General features: G+C 36.0%; 2 protein-coding genes across 2 annotated transcripts; both read right to left on the bottom strand.

Annotated features, from left to right (window-relative positions):
* Positions 1 to 401: 401 nt before the first annotated feature.
* On the bottom strand, positions 402 to 6954 carry LOC121963357 (5-hydroxytryptamine receptor 3A-like). Its single transcript, XM_042513649.2, has 9 exons — positions 6900 to 6954; positions 5275 to 5435; positions 5125 to 5169; positions 4330 to 4436; positions 3833 to 4002; positions 2624 to 2784; positions 1715 to 1925; positions 1158 to 1367; positions 402 to 1054 (listed from the first exon to the last, which is right to left on the bottom strand). The coding sequence occupies exons 1-9, from the start codon at positions 6952 to 6954 to the stop codon at positions 750 to 752; spliced, it is 1425 nt and encodes a 474-aa protein (XP_042369583.2). The 3' UTR covers positions 402 to 749.
* Positions 6955 to 8986: 2032 nt separating this feature from the next.
* Positions 8987 to 16928, bottom strand: LOC121941422 (5-hydroxytryptamine receptor 3C-like). The gene is made up of 9 exons (XM_042484227.2): positions 16874 to 16928; positions 14401 to 14561; positions 14239 to 14283; positions 13832 to 13938; positions 12933 to 13102; positions 12169 to 12329; positions 11317 to 11527; positions 10399 to 10608; positions 8987 to 9652 (listed from the first exon to the last, which is right to left on the bottom strand). Exons 1-9 carry the CDS (start codon positions 16926 to 16928, stop codon positions 9357 to 9359), a joined length of 1416 nt encoding a protein of 471 aa, XP_042340161.2. The 3' UTR covers positions 8987 to 9356.
* Positions 16929 to 17169: the final 241 nt, after the last annotated feature.

Raw genomic sequence — 17169 nt, 5'->3', positions numbered from 1 at the left:
AAGTTGCAGAGCTACATTACTACAGTACAATACAATACAATAATAAAGTATTGAATAAAAGTACCATTACCTGAAATTAGGAGTAAACCTGAGATGATGCTGATAATATGCTGAGACAGACTCATGCTGGATGTTTCTTATGGACCGAATATCTAACACAAATACCGATCTTATCTGTTAAGATAGCTCCTACTGGCAGTATAAATGCAAACACACTTGTTTATGCCTCCTAAGAGGACACTGAAATTCTCTGGAGACTTAACCACAGCCACTGCATGCCGTACCCCAGCCCCTAACGTGATCCTAATCTTAAACAAATACTCAAAAACAAGGTATTTTAAAATGTGTTTATTTACATTGTAGGAACCAGCAAATGTTAAATGCACATTAAGTTGCCCCATTAACTTTTGAAACAGTGGATATGTATTTTCTATAAATATGAACCTCAAGTAAAAAATGGAGGTTTTCAAACTTTTATACTGCAAACAAATCCACAGCTAAGGTATATCTTTCCTTTGGAGGACATATAGTCCTCATGAATAGACCTAAATGAATAGAAATAAAAAAAAAAAACAACACAGAATTGTGCAGTATGTACAGATTGATCATAAGCACACAGAACAACACGACTTGTTGTTCCACACCTCCAGTAAGCGCTCAACCATTTTATTTTTCAACACCTCCACCCATGGGAGATACGATTTGTTCCATTCACCAGAAACCCTGTTTCGAAGTCTATACTGTCTGTTTCATTTATTATCTGTTATGACAAAGTAACTCCACATCCAGAGAGATATGATGGTGATAAAGCAGGAAGAGATGAAGAGAATATACAAGCCGAACAGGAGACGGTCAATGACCAATCCGATCATTTGCCATTCCTGCGAGCTATTGCTCCCTTGGCAGTGTTTATCAATTTGAAGGCGGATGGCCATGAGATCTCTGCTCAACTTCTTTAGCTCCTCCAGGGCTGGCTCTGGAGGGGGTTCCTCATGAGGTGTATCACCAGAGACACTCTGAAGATTTCTTAGGGAGATGATGCTGGCATTCATTGCTTGATATAAGAAAAAAAGATTTGATCAGAATAAGATGAAGCAGATGTAGTTTTGACAGAATTTATGTAAAAAAAAAGAAAAAAAAAGACAATTTTATTGTACCGCTAGCAGGTTGGTGAAGGGAGACTGTGACGCGATTGGTCCTCTTTTTTGGAGGGAGACAAACGACAACAGCTAGGTATCGTAACACAAAGACACTGAGCCATCTAGGCACCGCACTGTACCGGTTGGAGCTGAACTGGATGTTAGTGATAAACACTGTCTCCAATGTGCTGGCCACCATCAGAGCGAGACTGACTGAGAATAAAACATCTGCAGTGAAAAAACAAAAGGGTTAAGAAGTATTCAATGTTAAGTGTCTTACTTTGTATTTATTTGCATTATTTTGCCCTTTTTAACGAATATTTCATTCAGTCGCTGATGTCTTATTTGCTGCTGCAACAAAACAATTTCCCTCACGAGAATAATGAAGAATTTCTATTCCATTCTATTCTGTTCTATTCTAATTTATATATACATTTATATTGTAGAACAGCAGTGAGGGTAGAACTAATCTCATGGATTATGTTAAAATTCTGTGGACAGAAGAAGCATCAGAGGGCAAGGTATTAATTGACCTTCATCTCTGTAAATATAGCTATATCGTAGGTGTCACTCACTCATGAGAGGTGTTGTATCTCCAGTGACAGGGAGCAGGTCGTTCATGATGAGCAGGAAAACAGTGTAGCCCAGGATGAGGGTCATCTTGAAAGAGGCCCGGTCGACACTCTGGGGAGGCAGCAGGAAGCTGAAGAGGTCCAATGTGATGAGGAAGCAGCTGGGTATCAGGAGGTTTATCACATAGAGGAGTGGTCTTCGTCTCAAAATAATCTTGGAATGGCAAACAAGGAAAAAGCATCAAGGTTTATACAGCATTTACAATACTGGTGTAATAACCATTAATGAATTGGCTTCCTCTGCTGTAACTTCTGATGCTTTTTTGGAGGCGACTCAGACTTTTGGTGTTCCCCAAGGATCAATCATTGGTCCCTCCTGTTCTCTGTTTACATGATTCCACAATGACAACTTATCCACAAAAACAACATCCACTACACTCACATCTACAAAAACAATACTTAAGCATTTTCTTGCTGTTTTTTATCAGATTGCTTCACTGTCAGTGAGTACAGCATCCATGGTGCTTCTTATTAACTACTGTGTTTGTCATAATATTATAGTGATGTGTTTCATTGTCTTTTTAGTATGAAGCTCCTATTATTTAATCAAATAATTTATATTTTTTCAGGCTGGTAGGGGTAGTATAAAAAAATACCCTAATACTTGATGCTGCTCTGACCTGCCCTGCTGAGATGACAAGGGCTGAAAACAACGCATGGACTGCACAAATTTATGCAGGGATTTTGTCATGCAATCAACAATTTCATCTGAATAATTACAAAGACTAATCCAAAATAAAATCAATAGAAATTCTACACAGTTTTTCAAAGGGATCATATTTTAACAAATATTAAAAAGATAATTGCCAGCTTTCATCATGTGAACACATCATAAAAGCTACAATAGCTTACATAGTATTTGATCTCAGAGTAGCTTCCACCTGTTATGTCAAGGGTAGTTTGAGCCGATACAATATCTACAAGCTCCCACTCCCCTTTGGTCTGCAGCACTTGTTTGGACTCTGTCAGGGTCTCTGCAGCTGTGCTCCCCGGAAACATCCTTATGTCTCCAACTAGAATAAAATTCAAAGAAAGTTTAGCCTTATTAGATGCCTAGTTTGTGTGACATGTTGCTTGTGGTCTTCTGCAGGGATAGAATGAAGTTGTCAACAAGAAAGTTGAATGAAGCCCTGGCCTGATGATATTTCCTTATTTAATTGTACTGAAATATCATGTCATTTTTGTGTTTTAGTTTACATAAAAGTGCATAATTACTGGAAAAACTGGCAATCAATCAACCTCAAAAACTTAGAAGGGGTGCTGAAGAGGGAGGATGTGTTAAATGATCAGCTGGTAGAGCTCCAGAGAAAGCAGGTTCCCTTTCACTGTGTTACTGTGTCTAACAGTAAGTGTTATTCTGCATGTTAACATGTATTTAGGTTACATGAATTTTGGGCTGGACCGCCAACAACTTGTTTTATACATCTCTGGTTCCCAATCTGGGGATCCTGACCCAACTGTGGGTCACCAAAGCTTCCCAGGGGGTCGTGAGGCTCTCGTGATTTTAAAGGGTGTTATAAACTTGAAAAAATATATAAGCTAAAAAGACAGTAAGACTATCTCGGCATTTCATTAACTTTGTTGAAGACAACTAAATGCAATTGTATTTTCATAAATTAAGATTAATGTTCAAGATGTAACCAGCCTCATCCTGTCATAGAAAAGATGACCAAGCAAAAATAATTTTTCAAAAAGGAAGCATTTATAGAATGTATGATTGTAGGTTTATCTAATCCTATAAAAGATTTCAACAAATTCATCAAGAAAAATTAATCTCTGATGCAATATTTACAGGAAGTAATCTGCTCAAAATGTATCATAATTGCCAATCTAACAAACCTCTTGCAGTTGGAGTTGGGCATTTGGGTTAATGGCACAGTTTATTAATTGTTTTATACTGTTATTGTTATGAATTTAATAGAATACAAAATATCCTTAAAATATGTCATCAGTTTACTCAATCATAGTGTAGAAGTCCCTGAAGGAAAATGGGTGGGAACTACTATACACAGTCCATCCATATACTAGGTTTTATGTTGTTTGGTTTTTGCGTAGACTTACCAAAGTGTAGATATGGTTCAAAGGTGAGTGAGCAGTTTTGGATATCAAAGGGGAAAGTGAAGATTACTAATTTACAGGTGGCGACCACTCTGATCGGCTTATCCTCATACACACGACCTGTGTTGTACAAGTATACATAAGGAGTTTTGGGAGATTTGTCCTCCTCCATGCTGTAAATGAACAGAATAAAAAAAAAAACAACAATAACTTTTAGTTCCACATATATACTTGAAAGGACAGAATGTTCTACTCAGCTGTCTCTCTTCCAAAGATTTCTGTGAATAATAATTAATTAAACCACCACATTTCAAAAATTGTAGGCATATGATCAAAATATATATAAAAGATAAACTAGTTTGTGGCCAGAACAGCACAACAGCTACAAAGGTTTGAAAAAAAAAGTGCTACCAGAAAGGAGATGAGGTATATGGTGTGGTTAATATTGTTTTCTAATGAATGAACAAGTGAACAGACTACTGTACATAGTTTTTACTTACAACTCTGTGCAGAGGATGTCTGGGATCCAAAGATCTTCTCGAGGGACAGAGACTCTGTTCGTTCCACATTCTTTCTCATCCCAACTTAGTCCGTCTATATACCACTGCTACATTAAACAGAACAAAAATAATTTATACTGGGTATACTTGGCTTGATTTCTTTAAAAAACATTGAAAGAAGGCAATGGGCAATGACAGAAAAAATATTACAAAATTATTTTAAAAATTGTTAAAAGTACAAGAAAATTAACTGAAAATTAATAAAACAAAACAAACAAACAAACAAAAAAAAACACATAATAATATGCTCTGTTCTGTCCATTTGGGTTGTGTTATTAATGTGCCAAGTGGTTAACTAGCGTTAGCTGGCTTATAGACTTCTGGTTTCCTGTTTTGAAAAATGAATACAGACAACTGTGATGGAGGGGAATCTCCTCTCACACAGTCACAGTCTTTGCAACTTTTTGGCTCAGACACAGCTAAATAAGGCAGGGGACTTTTGTTGCCACTAGTTCTTGGATGTCATCTGGGAGTGTAGCCTACAAGGAAGCTTTGTGAATATGGCCCCTGTATCTTAAGTTATTAGAGAAAAAAGGTGAGCACACATTTGCAGGTGTTTAACATATAAATAATTTTCATAATTTCATACATGCTGGACATTTGTAATATGATATAATTCTTACAATCTTCAAAAAATTTGACGACATTTGTACTCAATTTGCGCTTTTGTTGCTGAAAAGTTTTAAGACATGTTTCTGAATGAATTCATGTGTTGTCAGTGCTCTAAACACTTACCAGGACTTGCCATAGGAATATTGTCAAGTATTGGTCTTTTTCATTCTATGGATAAGAAAAATCTGATTTATTTGCAGTAAATGTAGTTTAAAAAGTTATGCATGTGTATTTACAGGCATGAATAGATTTTCATGCAACTCATGGACTCACCACTCCCAAAATTCCCACCAAAGTCAGGTTTATTGATACGCTCAGTGGATCTGAAAAGCTTTTTACAGGTCGCAATAGTTTTCTGGAAAATAATTCCTTCTCAAGTGCATCGAACAAGGCTTCAGGAGTTGGACTGGTGCAGTTCAATGCCACAAGAAAACCTGTATTCAAAAATAGAAAGAATAAATCTGAATTCATAACAGCCTATCCATCTCATGCAATCTACTCTCACTCATGAACAAGACCCCCAGAACCACGGTCTCCTACTGGGAGGTGCTGACTTTCACAATGACCCCTTCACACTCAGCTGCAAACCGTCCCTGCAAATGCTGAAGGTCTCAGTGTGATGAAGCCAACAGAACTGCATCATCTGCAAAGAGCAGAGATTCAATTCTGAGGTCTACAAACCAGATCCCTTTCTCCCCCAGGCTGCACCTTGAGATCTTGTCCGTGATTATCACAAGCAGTGATTATTCTGACTTTGTTCTGCCATTAGCAAAATTGTTTTAGACAGTGAAATTGCTTGAAAATTTGTATGGCCGGCATATTTTTGGATGTCTGGACAGATTACCTGGTTTTTACCCTCACCTGTTTTTGACTCAAGTAAATAAGAGCTTCAGAAGGGCAATGTGTGCTATGTGTTACTGAGTTAACTTGTCTAGCTGCATAACTGCTTGTCCTCCATTTCAGGGATCGTGTATGTTTCTGTGCTATTGGGTTAGCTGTTGCACACTGGCTAATTCCTCATGTTAACTCATTATGTTAATTTTAGTATATCAGATCTGGCTGAGTGTTCAATAAAAACATTTTCTATGGCGTTACAAATCCTGTTATCTAGTGTCATCCTCAGGGTAAAAGTTTTATTTGTTCAACTCTTTGGTTTATATCCAAATACCTGCAAACCACCAACATTCCCATCAGCTGCACTTTGTGTTGGTTGGTGAGAATTAGTGTGCTAACATAATAAACAAAGAAACTAAACCTGGTAAACAACAGCTTTGTAGAAGCTAGAATTGTCCCTGTGGGCATGTAAGCACGCTGCATGGTTCAGAGCACCTCTGCACCGACATGTAGCATCGTAGCGCTGCCCATGTGTCTCTTTACCTTTACTTGCGACAGTTAATTACTAGGTAGCGGAAAGCTGTATATTCAGTTAAAAACACACATCCCATATTTTTTTTTAGTCTTCCTAGTTCGATTTTATTTGCAGATTTTATTCAAATTCTTGAAACTTCTCATGACAGTATTCACAAGACTGTTCTTCAACACAAATGCAGTCTTATATACATTGTATGTATAAAATTCAGTCAACTCCAAACTTTGCTATCATGTATTTGCTTAGTATTAGCTTTTCTCTTGCTTATTGATATATGGTTATAATGCAAGAAAAATTACAGACATTTTACTGTATTTGAGTTTACTTGTTGTTTAGTTTAGTTTTTTGTGTATCTTTTTCACAAATCACCTTCGAAATTTCTCAAAGCATTGCCATGGGAATACGTTTCTTTCAGCTTTTATCACATCAGCTTTCTAAAAAAAGTTTTTTTAAAAATGTTAATATCTTTTTTTTCTCAAATAAATAATTTACACATGAAAATAAAACCGTCAAATTATATTTTTCTTACCATGAAGCAGTGAAAAACTGATGACAAAGAGCCCGGCTACTTTTACTTCTTTCATCTTGTTTGTGTCAGCTCACCTTCTGTCATAACTTGTCCCACCGATTTCAACATAAATGTCAACATTCTGAACAAATTGTGTTTCATGTTTCTGATTGGCTCAGCTTCATATACAGCTTTTACGTCTTACTTATTTGCATGCACATCCTGTTTGTCAAAGCAACACTGTTGCTTTGACAAACAGTGTTGCTAAAACCCAAACAAGGATTTCTACTGATAATCAACATATATCTTATTCAATTAATCTAAATGATTCCTGAGTTACTCTGTTTTGAACTCTTATTTATTTATTTATTTATTTATTTATCTGAATGGAATCACACAACAATATAAAAAGACACACACAAGATGATTTTTTAAAAGTGAATAACACAGTGGCATGAATATTAAATGCAAAGGAAAGACATCTTGTCTCTCTTGTGTCATAGTGCTGCATATTTTCATAGAAGAATCCTGCACTGGTCCTGCTTATAGAAAAAAACAAATAGAAAGAATTTAAGAGAAAACATAAACTGGGTTGAAGGTTGCTGGACACCTCCAGGGCAAATTGAAATTTGCAGGAAAAACGGTTTGTTGAAACATGTAAATATTTGTTGCTTAACTGAAAATGAGAAGAGGACAGTGTACATGTGTGATTAAGATATTGCAAATAACACATATCAGCCCACCTTCCAACTGGGCAGGTAATCAAAAAAAAAAAAAGATAAGAAAGCCTTGTCCTGTCAGTGCAAAAGAGCTGCATTCCATTTAGGGACAACCTTGGTTTTGTACATGCTGGCTCACTGGAAAACTTACAGTGAAAACAAAATGGAACAGAGCCATCGTTAATGTTATTATTTCCTGCAATGAGCCAGCGGTATCTGTTCACCCTGCTTCCATCTGGGAAAAGATACAGAAGCTGCCAATCCATGAGACTACGGAAGAGCTTCTCTCCCGCGGTTATGAGAGTCCCCAACTCTTCCTTTGATGCCAAAATATGTAGCAGGATTTAGGGACTAGTTTTAATTTAGTTTTTTTCTAAACTATGTTTAAAAAAAACAAAAAAAAGACTAATAAATCTACCTTGTACCTTGATAAGTCAAAATGTCTGCAGTGAAAAAGGTCCCTTGTTTGTATGTAAGGAAAACACTGGAAGGTGGAAGAGTCATTTTCACTCATTTTCACAATATGTGCACATTTTTAGCATGCTGGCCAACATATTTTAACAGACACCAAAAAAAAAGTTGTTGAAATATAATAGCCTGAATAAGGACTTAAGATCAACTGATCGCTCTAATCCCTACTGTTGTGCCCCGTCCCTGAGAACACACAAAAATTACTATGTTTGCATGCACAAAATAGGTTTTTGCCCTTATTCTGAAAAATATAATATTCCTATTAAGATGTTAACATGGCTACATGGCATGTTGGAAATTGCTAAATTGGGGAAACAGCCTAATTCGGAACATTTAACAGAATATGCTGTTTACATGACCTGCGGCAAAATCAGAGTATTGTCATATTCGGAAAATAGTGGGGAGATATTATTGTGCATATAACCAAAGCCACTGACACTCCCCTTACCTCAGCTCCAATAACCACCACCACAACAACCACAGCCTGCAACATTTTTAATTTTTACTAAGTATCGGAGGGGTAATGTTAACTAAATTAATCTTCTCACATTACGTACTCAAAACAAAAATTACACAATACAGGAATTGCTCCACACCTCCAGTAACAACTCACACATTTTATTTTTCAACACTGCCACCAATGACAGTTACAGTCTGCTCCATTCTCCACTGCTGTAGGCTATATATAAGGATTCCCCTTTGACATGTAGCACCTTATTTTCAATGGGGTCCTAAAGACACACACACACACACACAAAGAAAAAAAATCCAACAAATACAAACAAAAACAGTATTACATAACAAACACACGACTAATGTACAGGTCCCGACAGCTCCCTCACCCTCTCTCAACCATATCCTCAGCCCTCAGCTGAAATGATTTCTGGAAAGACACAATGTTTATAAAGTGAATTTATAAAGTGTATTTTATGGTGCTATGAGTTTTAAGTGTATGCATGACATTTTAAAATGTAGGGTCTGTATCAGAATCTCGCCAGTTAACTTGAACTAACTTTTGATCTGAGAGTGATGCAGATAATAATTTTGGTTACAGGATAGGTTCACAATTTTCTGCTAAAAAAACAGACAGTCTGTCCATTTGTGCATTAAAATAGGTTTTGCCTGTTATAATAATTTTTTTTATTAATACTGACCATTTTCGGCATTTAATTTTGTTCTCCGGCATCAAATGACAAAAAGAAGACACCTCATTTCATTTTCAAGCTGCCCACCGATCAAACTTTTGCTGATGATCAACGCAATTGTGTGATTCATTTCTCCCATCAAGTTAACCTATGTATCTGTAACTAGCATACCAGAGACTTAAGATGGTGATAAAGCTGGTAGAGATAAAGATAATGTACAAGCCGAACAGCAGACGGTCAATGACTAATCCAATCATTTTCCATTCCTCTGAGGTAATGTTCCCCTGGAAGTGTTTGTCCATCTGGAGGCGGATGGCTGTGAGATCTCTACCCAGTTTCGCTAACTCCTCCAGGGCCGGCTCTGGAGGGGGTTTCTCCTGAGGTGTATCACCAGAGATACTCTGAAGGTCTCTTGAAGAGATGATGCAAGTATTCGTTCCTGGGTATGTCAAAACTCAACATTAGAGTGATAGAGTGACACTGTTTAAAGAAATCCAGATACCATACACTCATACTGATTCTAGGAATAAAAATATAAATAATCAATATTCTTTCGACGGTGAAAAAGACACCCTGTCATAAAATTTAGAAAGAATCCTCAATAGCAAAAAAGCGTATGACCTAAAAGCTTTTTGTTCTGTGCAAAAAATACAGAATAAAACCTTTGATAAAACAATTACTGTCCTTAGTTTCCAAACATTCACAGAGTTTAGTAATCGTGGTAATCATGCACATATCCAAACTTTTTTTGGAACTCGAAGCAGGTATAAATTTCAGATTGAGGAAATATTTACCAAAAAGCAACACAGTTTATCAGTTTGGAAATGGAAATTGAATATCTCATTTGTGGACTGTGTTCAATTGAATATAGGTCAAACTTTTTCTGAATTTATTATACATCTCCATAACAACTGAACAAACTCTTTTGATGGTGAAGAGCTTGAGATGCAGTTGAAAGCTCTGGAAAAAAAGCTAGGACATTGATCATGAGTTGAGATCATTTTGTCAAACTACAATTTCCCAGCTTAGAATGCAAAATGAACTTATTTTCTTTTGTTATTTGGTGTCATCAATGTCAGTAGAACTTAATCCTAATGAGCTGCATTCACTATTTTTTAGAATAACATTTTGCAGCTGTAGTATTGACAGAATTTAAAATAATGTTAAATAATGAGTGAATGATACCTCTAACAGGTGGCTGAAGGCAGACTGTGACACGGTTGCTCTTCTTTTTTGAAGGGAGACAAACAACGACAGCTAGGTATCGTAACACGAGGACACTGAGCCATCTAGGCACCGCATTGTACTGGGTGGAGCTGAACTGGATGTTAGTGACAAACACCGTCTCCAACGTGCTTGCCACCATCAGAGCGAGACTGATTGAGAAATAAATGTCTGCAGAAAACAAAGAAACAAAAGAATGGTTAAGGAATTTAGATTTTCCTGTAATCCCATTGGTTAAGTCAAAATTCAGTGGGCAGTGCAAGAGAACAAGCTTATCAAAGTACAAGGAGATTGCATTCAAAACTGTACGTGTTGGCGGCATTGGCGTAATAATGTCAAATTTTTAGGTGTAAGGTGAGGCTGAACTTAAATTCACTCAGTTGTCAGTTTACTTAGTATTCCAAGCTAAAATATAATGCTCCTAAAATAAATCTTACATTCATGAAGGTTGTGATGTTCAGGTCTTGGTGAAACAGTTTTACTGTATGGTCATTTAGGAGGTTGGAGTTTGCTGCTGATGGATTGTACTGCATTAGACAGAGAGATGTCTCTTTTTTTAGCCTACCTTTATTTATATGACTGTTATGGACAAAATAATACCCAAATGAATAAAGAAAAAACTACAGAAACAACTGTCAGTATAATGCAATACATTTGCAACTGCAGAGAAACTGTACAGCAGAAGCACAAGCACTGTGAATGGTTAAATGATCAAGCAAATGCAAACTTTTCAGAAGCCAAGATATTAATTCAGCAGCAATGGCATCTGGTCACATAGAAACACTAGTCTAAGTATAACTATAACTATAAATAGTATGGCCGTCATCTAAATTAGAGCCGTAGTTAGCTATTTTAGATCTACTTAAAGGTGTCACTCACTCATGAGAGGTGTTGTATTTCCAGTGATAGGCAGCAGGTCGTTCATATGGAGCAGGAAAACGGTGTAGCCAATGATGAGGGTCATCTTGAAGGAGGCCCGATCCACACTTTCGGGAGGCAGCAGGAAGCTGAAGAGGTCCAATGTGATGAGGAAGCAGCTGGGTATCAGGAGGTTTATCACATAGAGGATTGGCCTTCGTCTCAAAATGATCTTGGGATGACAGATGGGCAAAAAGCCTTGAGTTTTTCGTTTTTTCAAAATTTATAATATTAGTCTAATTACCTTTTGATGACTAATTCTGTTTCTTTTTTGTCAGACAAAAAATGGAGGAGATGTTGATTTTTACCTTGACATGTTTCGACTGACAACTGCAGTCTTCCTCAGAACAGCTGATAAGGACAAGGATAACAACATCTCCTACATTTTTTGTCTGATAAAAAAGAAACAGGATAAATGGTCCTATTACCATTAAAACATTAGAACTCTGCCGCAGATAGTTACCATATCCACCAGCCCCTGTAAAACTAAATCTGACTTTTGGTGTTCTCAAAGATCAACCACTGGTCCCCCTTTAGTCTCTGTTTACATGATTCCAGTATGGCAAGTTATCCACTAAAACAACATACACTACACTCACTTCTTAAAAATGAAACATCCTCGCATTGTTTTTTTCAATTCTGCACTTTTAACTCCTCCTATCAATTTTATCTTTCCAAGAAATCACAAGTAAGTCACATACATTGACATAAATTCTACATCAGGTTTCTCAAGGTGTTACAATCAACTTAAAAATGTCATTAAACAGATAAATAATTCATCACGTGAAAAAATAATAAAATAAAAGAGCTTACAAAGTACTTGATCTCAGAGTAGTTTCCAACAGTTATTTCCAGGGTACTTGGCCCTGCTTTGATATCTACAAGCTCCCACTCTCCTCTTGTCTGAATCACTTGTCTGGACTGTGCCACTATCTGGTCAGTGGGAATGCCGTCAATCATGTGTATGTCTTCAGCTGGAAAAAAAATTGAGAAAAGTTTAGTTGCCCAGTATGTGTGAAGTGTTGCTTACAGTATTCCACAAGAGTAGAACAAAGTTGTAATCATGAAATTTAAAATAATGATATTCAGGCTCAAAGGTATTTAAAATAATTTATTTAATCCTACTAAAATTTCATGTCAGTTTTCAGTTTTGAAAATGCATAATTACTACAAAAAAGTAAAATTAAAAAGTGTCAATTTCATCCAAGTGAATGAAATAAAAAAAACGATCACAATCACAAATGTTTCTAAAAAGTTGCTGGAAAAACAGGGACTGGTTGCTACAAAACATCTATGGCTGGTGCCAAAAAAAGCCACTCACTAAACAACAACTGTTTTCTGGTCTTGAACCATGGTCAGCAGCATGGCAGGCAGCTCAGCTTGCCTAGGAGACACACCACCCACTGCCCCCTCCAACTACTGATGTCAAGTCAGTTTATATACAATGTCACTTTTCATACATTGATATGATACCTAGAAAGTGTACTAATGTTAAGTATGATATTCGTGGTTTGCAGAAATGTACAATTCCAATATTTTCTTTTGGCGACTGGTCTGTTTTTTGTGTGCAGACTTACCAAAGTGTAGATATGATCCAAAGGTCAGTGTGCAGTTTTGGATATCGAAGGGGAAAGTGTAGATTACTAATCGGCAGGAGCTGACCACTCTTACCGGCTTATCATCAACAACATGACCTGAGTTGTACAAGTAAACATAGGAGGTTTTGGGAGATTTGTCCTCATCCATGCTGGAAAAGAATAGAAAGAAGAAAAAAAAAAAAAAGCTTGGATCACTCATTAAAATAATAATGTTCCACTCAGCTGACTCTTTTCACTTTTTTTCTAACTAATAAATATTAATAAATGGGTGCAGTTCTTGTTTGTAATATTTATAAAATATAAAAATATAAAAGATTAACCACTTTGTGACCAAAACAGCACAATAGCAATAGAGATTTACAGAAGTGCTTACAGACTGGAGATAAGGTCTATGGTGTGATTCCTTTTGTTTTCCAATGAACAACTTTACTTTTAAGTTTTTATTTTTTATTTTTAAGTGCTCTTCTTTTAGTATCACCATGTCACTATTTTATATGCCCTTTTAAATATTTTGTACTTTTATCTGTTTTAAATTCAAGAGTTTTCTTTTATTGATATTTTATCTGCTTTATATAAGATCATCTTTTATATTCACATCTTATTTGTGTATATATGTAATTATTTACTATTATCTAATTTTAAACACTTTCAATGAGCTTATTTCTCTTATCCACATTACTTTTATTTTCCAATCCATCAAATTTATGTCTGGGCTAAGTGTTGTTTGATATTAGTGCTCTCTCATCTTCTTAATTTTTGCATACAAATGGGTTTCTAATGTTTTAAAGTGTTTTGCTTCAGCTTGGAAAGTGCTATATGCATACAATTATTATTGTTATTTTTTTTTTATTACAGACTACTAAACATAACTGACTTACAACTCTGAGATGATAACATCAGGGATCCAAAGGTTTTCTCGAGGAACTGAGGTTCTGTTTGTTCCACATTCCTTCTCATCCCAGCTCAGTCCCTCTATTTTCCACACCTACATTAAAAAGACCAACAGCAATTTCAACAGAGTCACTAAGGTGTTCTATGTTTTTGTGGTCAACAAAACCCACAGATGACCACAACAAACAATACATAGATCCTGTTAACAAATATTTTCAGTCTCACCAAAACATGTTTTGCCATAGTGAGTAAAACTGAAACTGGAACTTTTAGATTTTGTTTCCATCATAAAAATAGAAATACCTAAGTGGCTAAATTTTGTCATTCTCTCTCACATTTATTTTTTTAAAGCACATTTTAACAAATTGGTTTTGTCAGTGCTCTGAAAACTTACCAGGACTTGCCATAAGAATGTTGTCAATGACTGAGCCTTTTCATTCTAGGAATGAGACATACTGTAATTATTTAAGATGAACAAAATTCACTAACTGTAGTTCAGGAAGTTATGCAGTTATATGCCACCATAAATAGATTTTTGTACAACTAATGAACTCACCACTCCTAATACTCCCACCAAAGTAAGATAAATGGATACATTCAATGTATCTGAAAAGCTCTTTACAGGTCGCAGTAGTTTTCTAGGAAATAGTTCTTTCTCAAATGCATCAAACAAGGCTTTAGGGTTTGGGCTGGTGCAGTTTAATGCTGCAACAAAACCTGTGTTAAAAAAAGAAGAAAACATCCAAATTTAGTTAGGATAGATAAATGAATAATGAATATATACATGTTTTAGCAGATCTTTCTTTGTATGCTGAAAAGTATGGGCAAAGACTTCATGAACTGTTCAACAAAATGCATCATATTGGTGACACAGAAATGCAGTGATTGATTTTCAACACTTAATATCCACACGTAAGTCCACACATTCATTATATTGCAGCCACCACACTAGTGATCATTATTTCCAATCCAAGTAGATGTAGGCATGTTATGTAAGCGATAAAGGAAAGGCAAGCCCCTTATATGTGGAACCATGTGTGAGGCATTTCTGGAAGGTGATAGTCCACGATTACCGAAGCGATTGCTGATTCAAAACTTCTGGATGATCTCTCAACTTTTGATGAGTTATGCCATACAATAACATCTCTTGTAGCACCTGCTGCATCATGCCTGAGAGAGCCATGCAGTTAGTGCATAGCTAAACAATCATGTGACCTATAAAAGTAGAAAATAAATGCTGCCATTGCATTTTTGAAATATATGTATTTTTCAAATTGCCCGAAATATCACCTCATGTGGGCATAAAAACATTTTTACGATAAATGGATTTTTTTTGTGTGAAATTGACATGTTTTCTTTCGCTGTGTTTTATATGTAAATAAAATACATACAATTATATTAGAATAAATATATTAACATATATTTCAGTTTGAGCAGTTTGAGGGTTAATGGTAACCCGCCTTCAGTGTCTTGATGAACTGGACTGAGCGTAACAGAAAAAATTTAGTTGCCTGTATTAGGTAGTTTGTCTTTGTTGTTTTACTTGGTTTGTTTATAATCAAAAGGATTGGCTTTTTGTTTCTGTTGACTGATTTTTCTCCCCTGTGCTCCTGTGCTGCAGCTACACATCTGTCCCTTATTAGCCTCGTTAGTCCTTCCCTCATCACCTCATTCTCCTTACCTGAGCCTCTCTGTCCTTTTTCTCCACCTGCACTTCATCTCCTCGTCAGACTAGTTATGTATTTAAGTCCTGATTTTCAGCTCACTCTTTGTTGGATCCTTGATATAGTTGAGTGATGTTAAGTTTCTGTTTCCTTAGAAGAAAGAGTGACCTTTTTGAGTTCATGTGCCTGCAGTGTCCTGTATTAAGGTCCACCTGCTCTACGCCCCATTACATCGAAATCACGAGCGCACAATCACTGAGGTGAAACTCTCATAATTCTGATCAACATTAGAAGTATTTTGGCAACTGTGACATTGCTCGGATAGTCATGTGATGTAAGGCACGCATAAGATTGCTTGTCTGGACAGACTACCTGGTCTTGATCCCTGCTTGATTTTTAACAGTAAAGAAGTATCTTTATCTGATGTCTTCTAAAAATAACTCTAAAAATAATAAAAACATTGATCTAATCATCATCTCTTTGACAAGTTCTTCCCATGAGAATAAATTATAATAGATTTGTTGATCCTTGACTTTTCATCTAGCTCCATCATCAGGGTAAAATTTTAATTTGCCCAACTCTTTTTGGTTTATATTCAAATACCTATAACATTCCCATTGGCAGCACTTTGTGTTCAGTGCTGGTTGGTAGGTATTCATGTGCTAACATACAAAACTAAGATGCTAAACTTGCTATACATGCAAGCATTGCCACAATGAGTACAGCCTACAAACATTAGTAGCTCAAAGCAGCTCTGTACTGAAATACAGCATTGCAGAGATATTTGCGTGGCTGTTGTCTTTTAGTCTTGACATATGTTGTACTTCTCCTTGTTTTCCACTTGCCAGTTACCTGCTGGTAGTGGAAAGCTGTTTCTTCTGTTAAGGAACACCCATACCTGAGGTTTTTAGTCTTTATGTTGAGATTTTGGTTTCAGATGTTTCATAATTTCTTAAAAATTTAGATTGTTTCCCATTGCTTTTCCACAAACAGTTCATAACCATTTCATGACTGTATTCATGAGTGTGCCACAAAACTGTTATAAAACAAAGAAAACAAACAAACAAACAAACAAAAAAACTATACTAACTTGAAAATGCCACTGTCATGTATTTGTTTAGTATTAGCTTTTTCTCTGCTTATCAACATAAGATTATAAGGCTAGAGAAAACACAAACATTTCACTATATTTGAGTTTACTTGATCTTTAGGTTTCCGAACATACTTTTTCACAAATCATCTTAAAAGTTAAAGTTTCTTAAAGCATTACCATGGGAGTAGGTTCATTCCAACTTTGATCACATTATTGTATTATATTGCCAAATTGTGTAGATAAAGAAAACCTTTAAATTATTTTTTTCTTACCGTGAAGCAGTGAAAAAGTGATGAGAAAGAGCCCAGTTATCTTTACTTTGGTCATCTTGTTTGAGTCAGCTCACCTATTTTAATACTTTGTTCCATTGCTTCAATGTAACTGTCAGCAGTCTGAACAGATGGTGCTTCTTGTTTCTGATTGGCTCAGCTTTACTTAGAGCTATTTGCATGAAGGTCTTGTTTGTCAAAACAACTAAAACTAATCAAACAAGGATGTCTGCTGAAAGGCTCATGTAAGTTTTCAACTATTGTTAACAGATACCTATAAAATAAATCTAAATTAGTTC

The sequence above is a fragment of the Plectropomus leopardus genome, chromosome 5, assembly GCF_026936395.1.
Source record: "Plectropomus leopardus strain MGB_pleo_1.0 chromosome 5, ASM2693639v1, whole genome shotgun sequence".
In the NCBI taxonomy this organism is placed as follows: domain Eukaryota; kingdom Metazoa; phylum Chordata; class Actinopteri; order Perciformes; family Serranidae; genus Plectropomus; species Plectropomus leopardus.
The sequence above is the reverse complement of the archived record's forward strand: the minus strand, read 5'-3'. Positions and strand labels throughout refer to the sequence as shown.

Coding starts and splice junctions, on each gene's coding strand:
- LOC121963357 (XM_042513649.2), bottom strand. CDS start 6,954: ATGAAAGAAGTAAAAGTAGCCGGGCTCTTTGTCATCAGTTTTTCACTG. Junction 1,926..2,623: donor ACTCTGAGATCAAATACTAT/GTAAGCTATTGT, acceptor TGCCATTCCAAG/ATTATTTTGAGACGAAGACC. Junction 1,055..1,157: donor CCTTCACCAACCTGCTAGCG/GTACAATAAAAT, acceptor TCTTATATCAAG/CAATGAATGCCAGCATCATC.
- LOC121941422 (XM_042484227.2), bottom strand. CDS start 16,928: ATGACCAAAGTAAAGATAACTGGGCTCTTTCTCATCACTTTTTCACTG. Junction 14,284..14,400: donor TGGTGGGAGTATTAGGAGTG/GTGAGTTCATTA, acceptor TCTCATTCCTAG/AATGAAAAGGCTCAGTCATT. Junction 13,939..14,238: donor CATTCTTATGGCAAGTCCTG/GTAAGTTTTCAG, acceptor TTTTTAATGTAG/GTGTGGAAAATAGAGGGACT.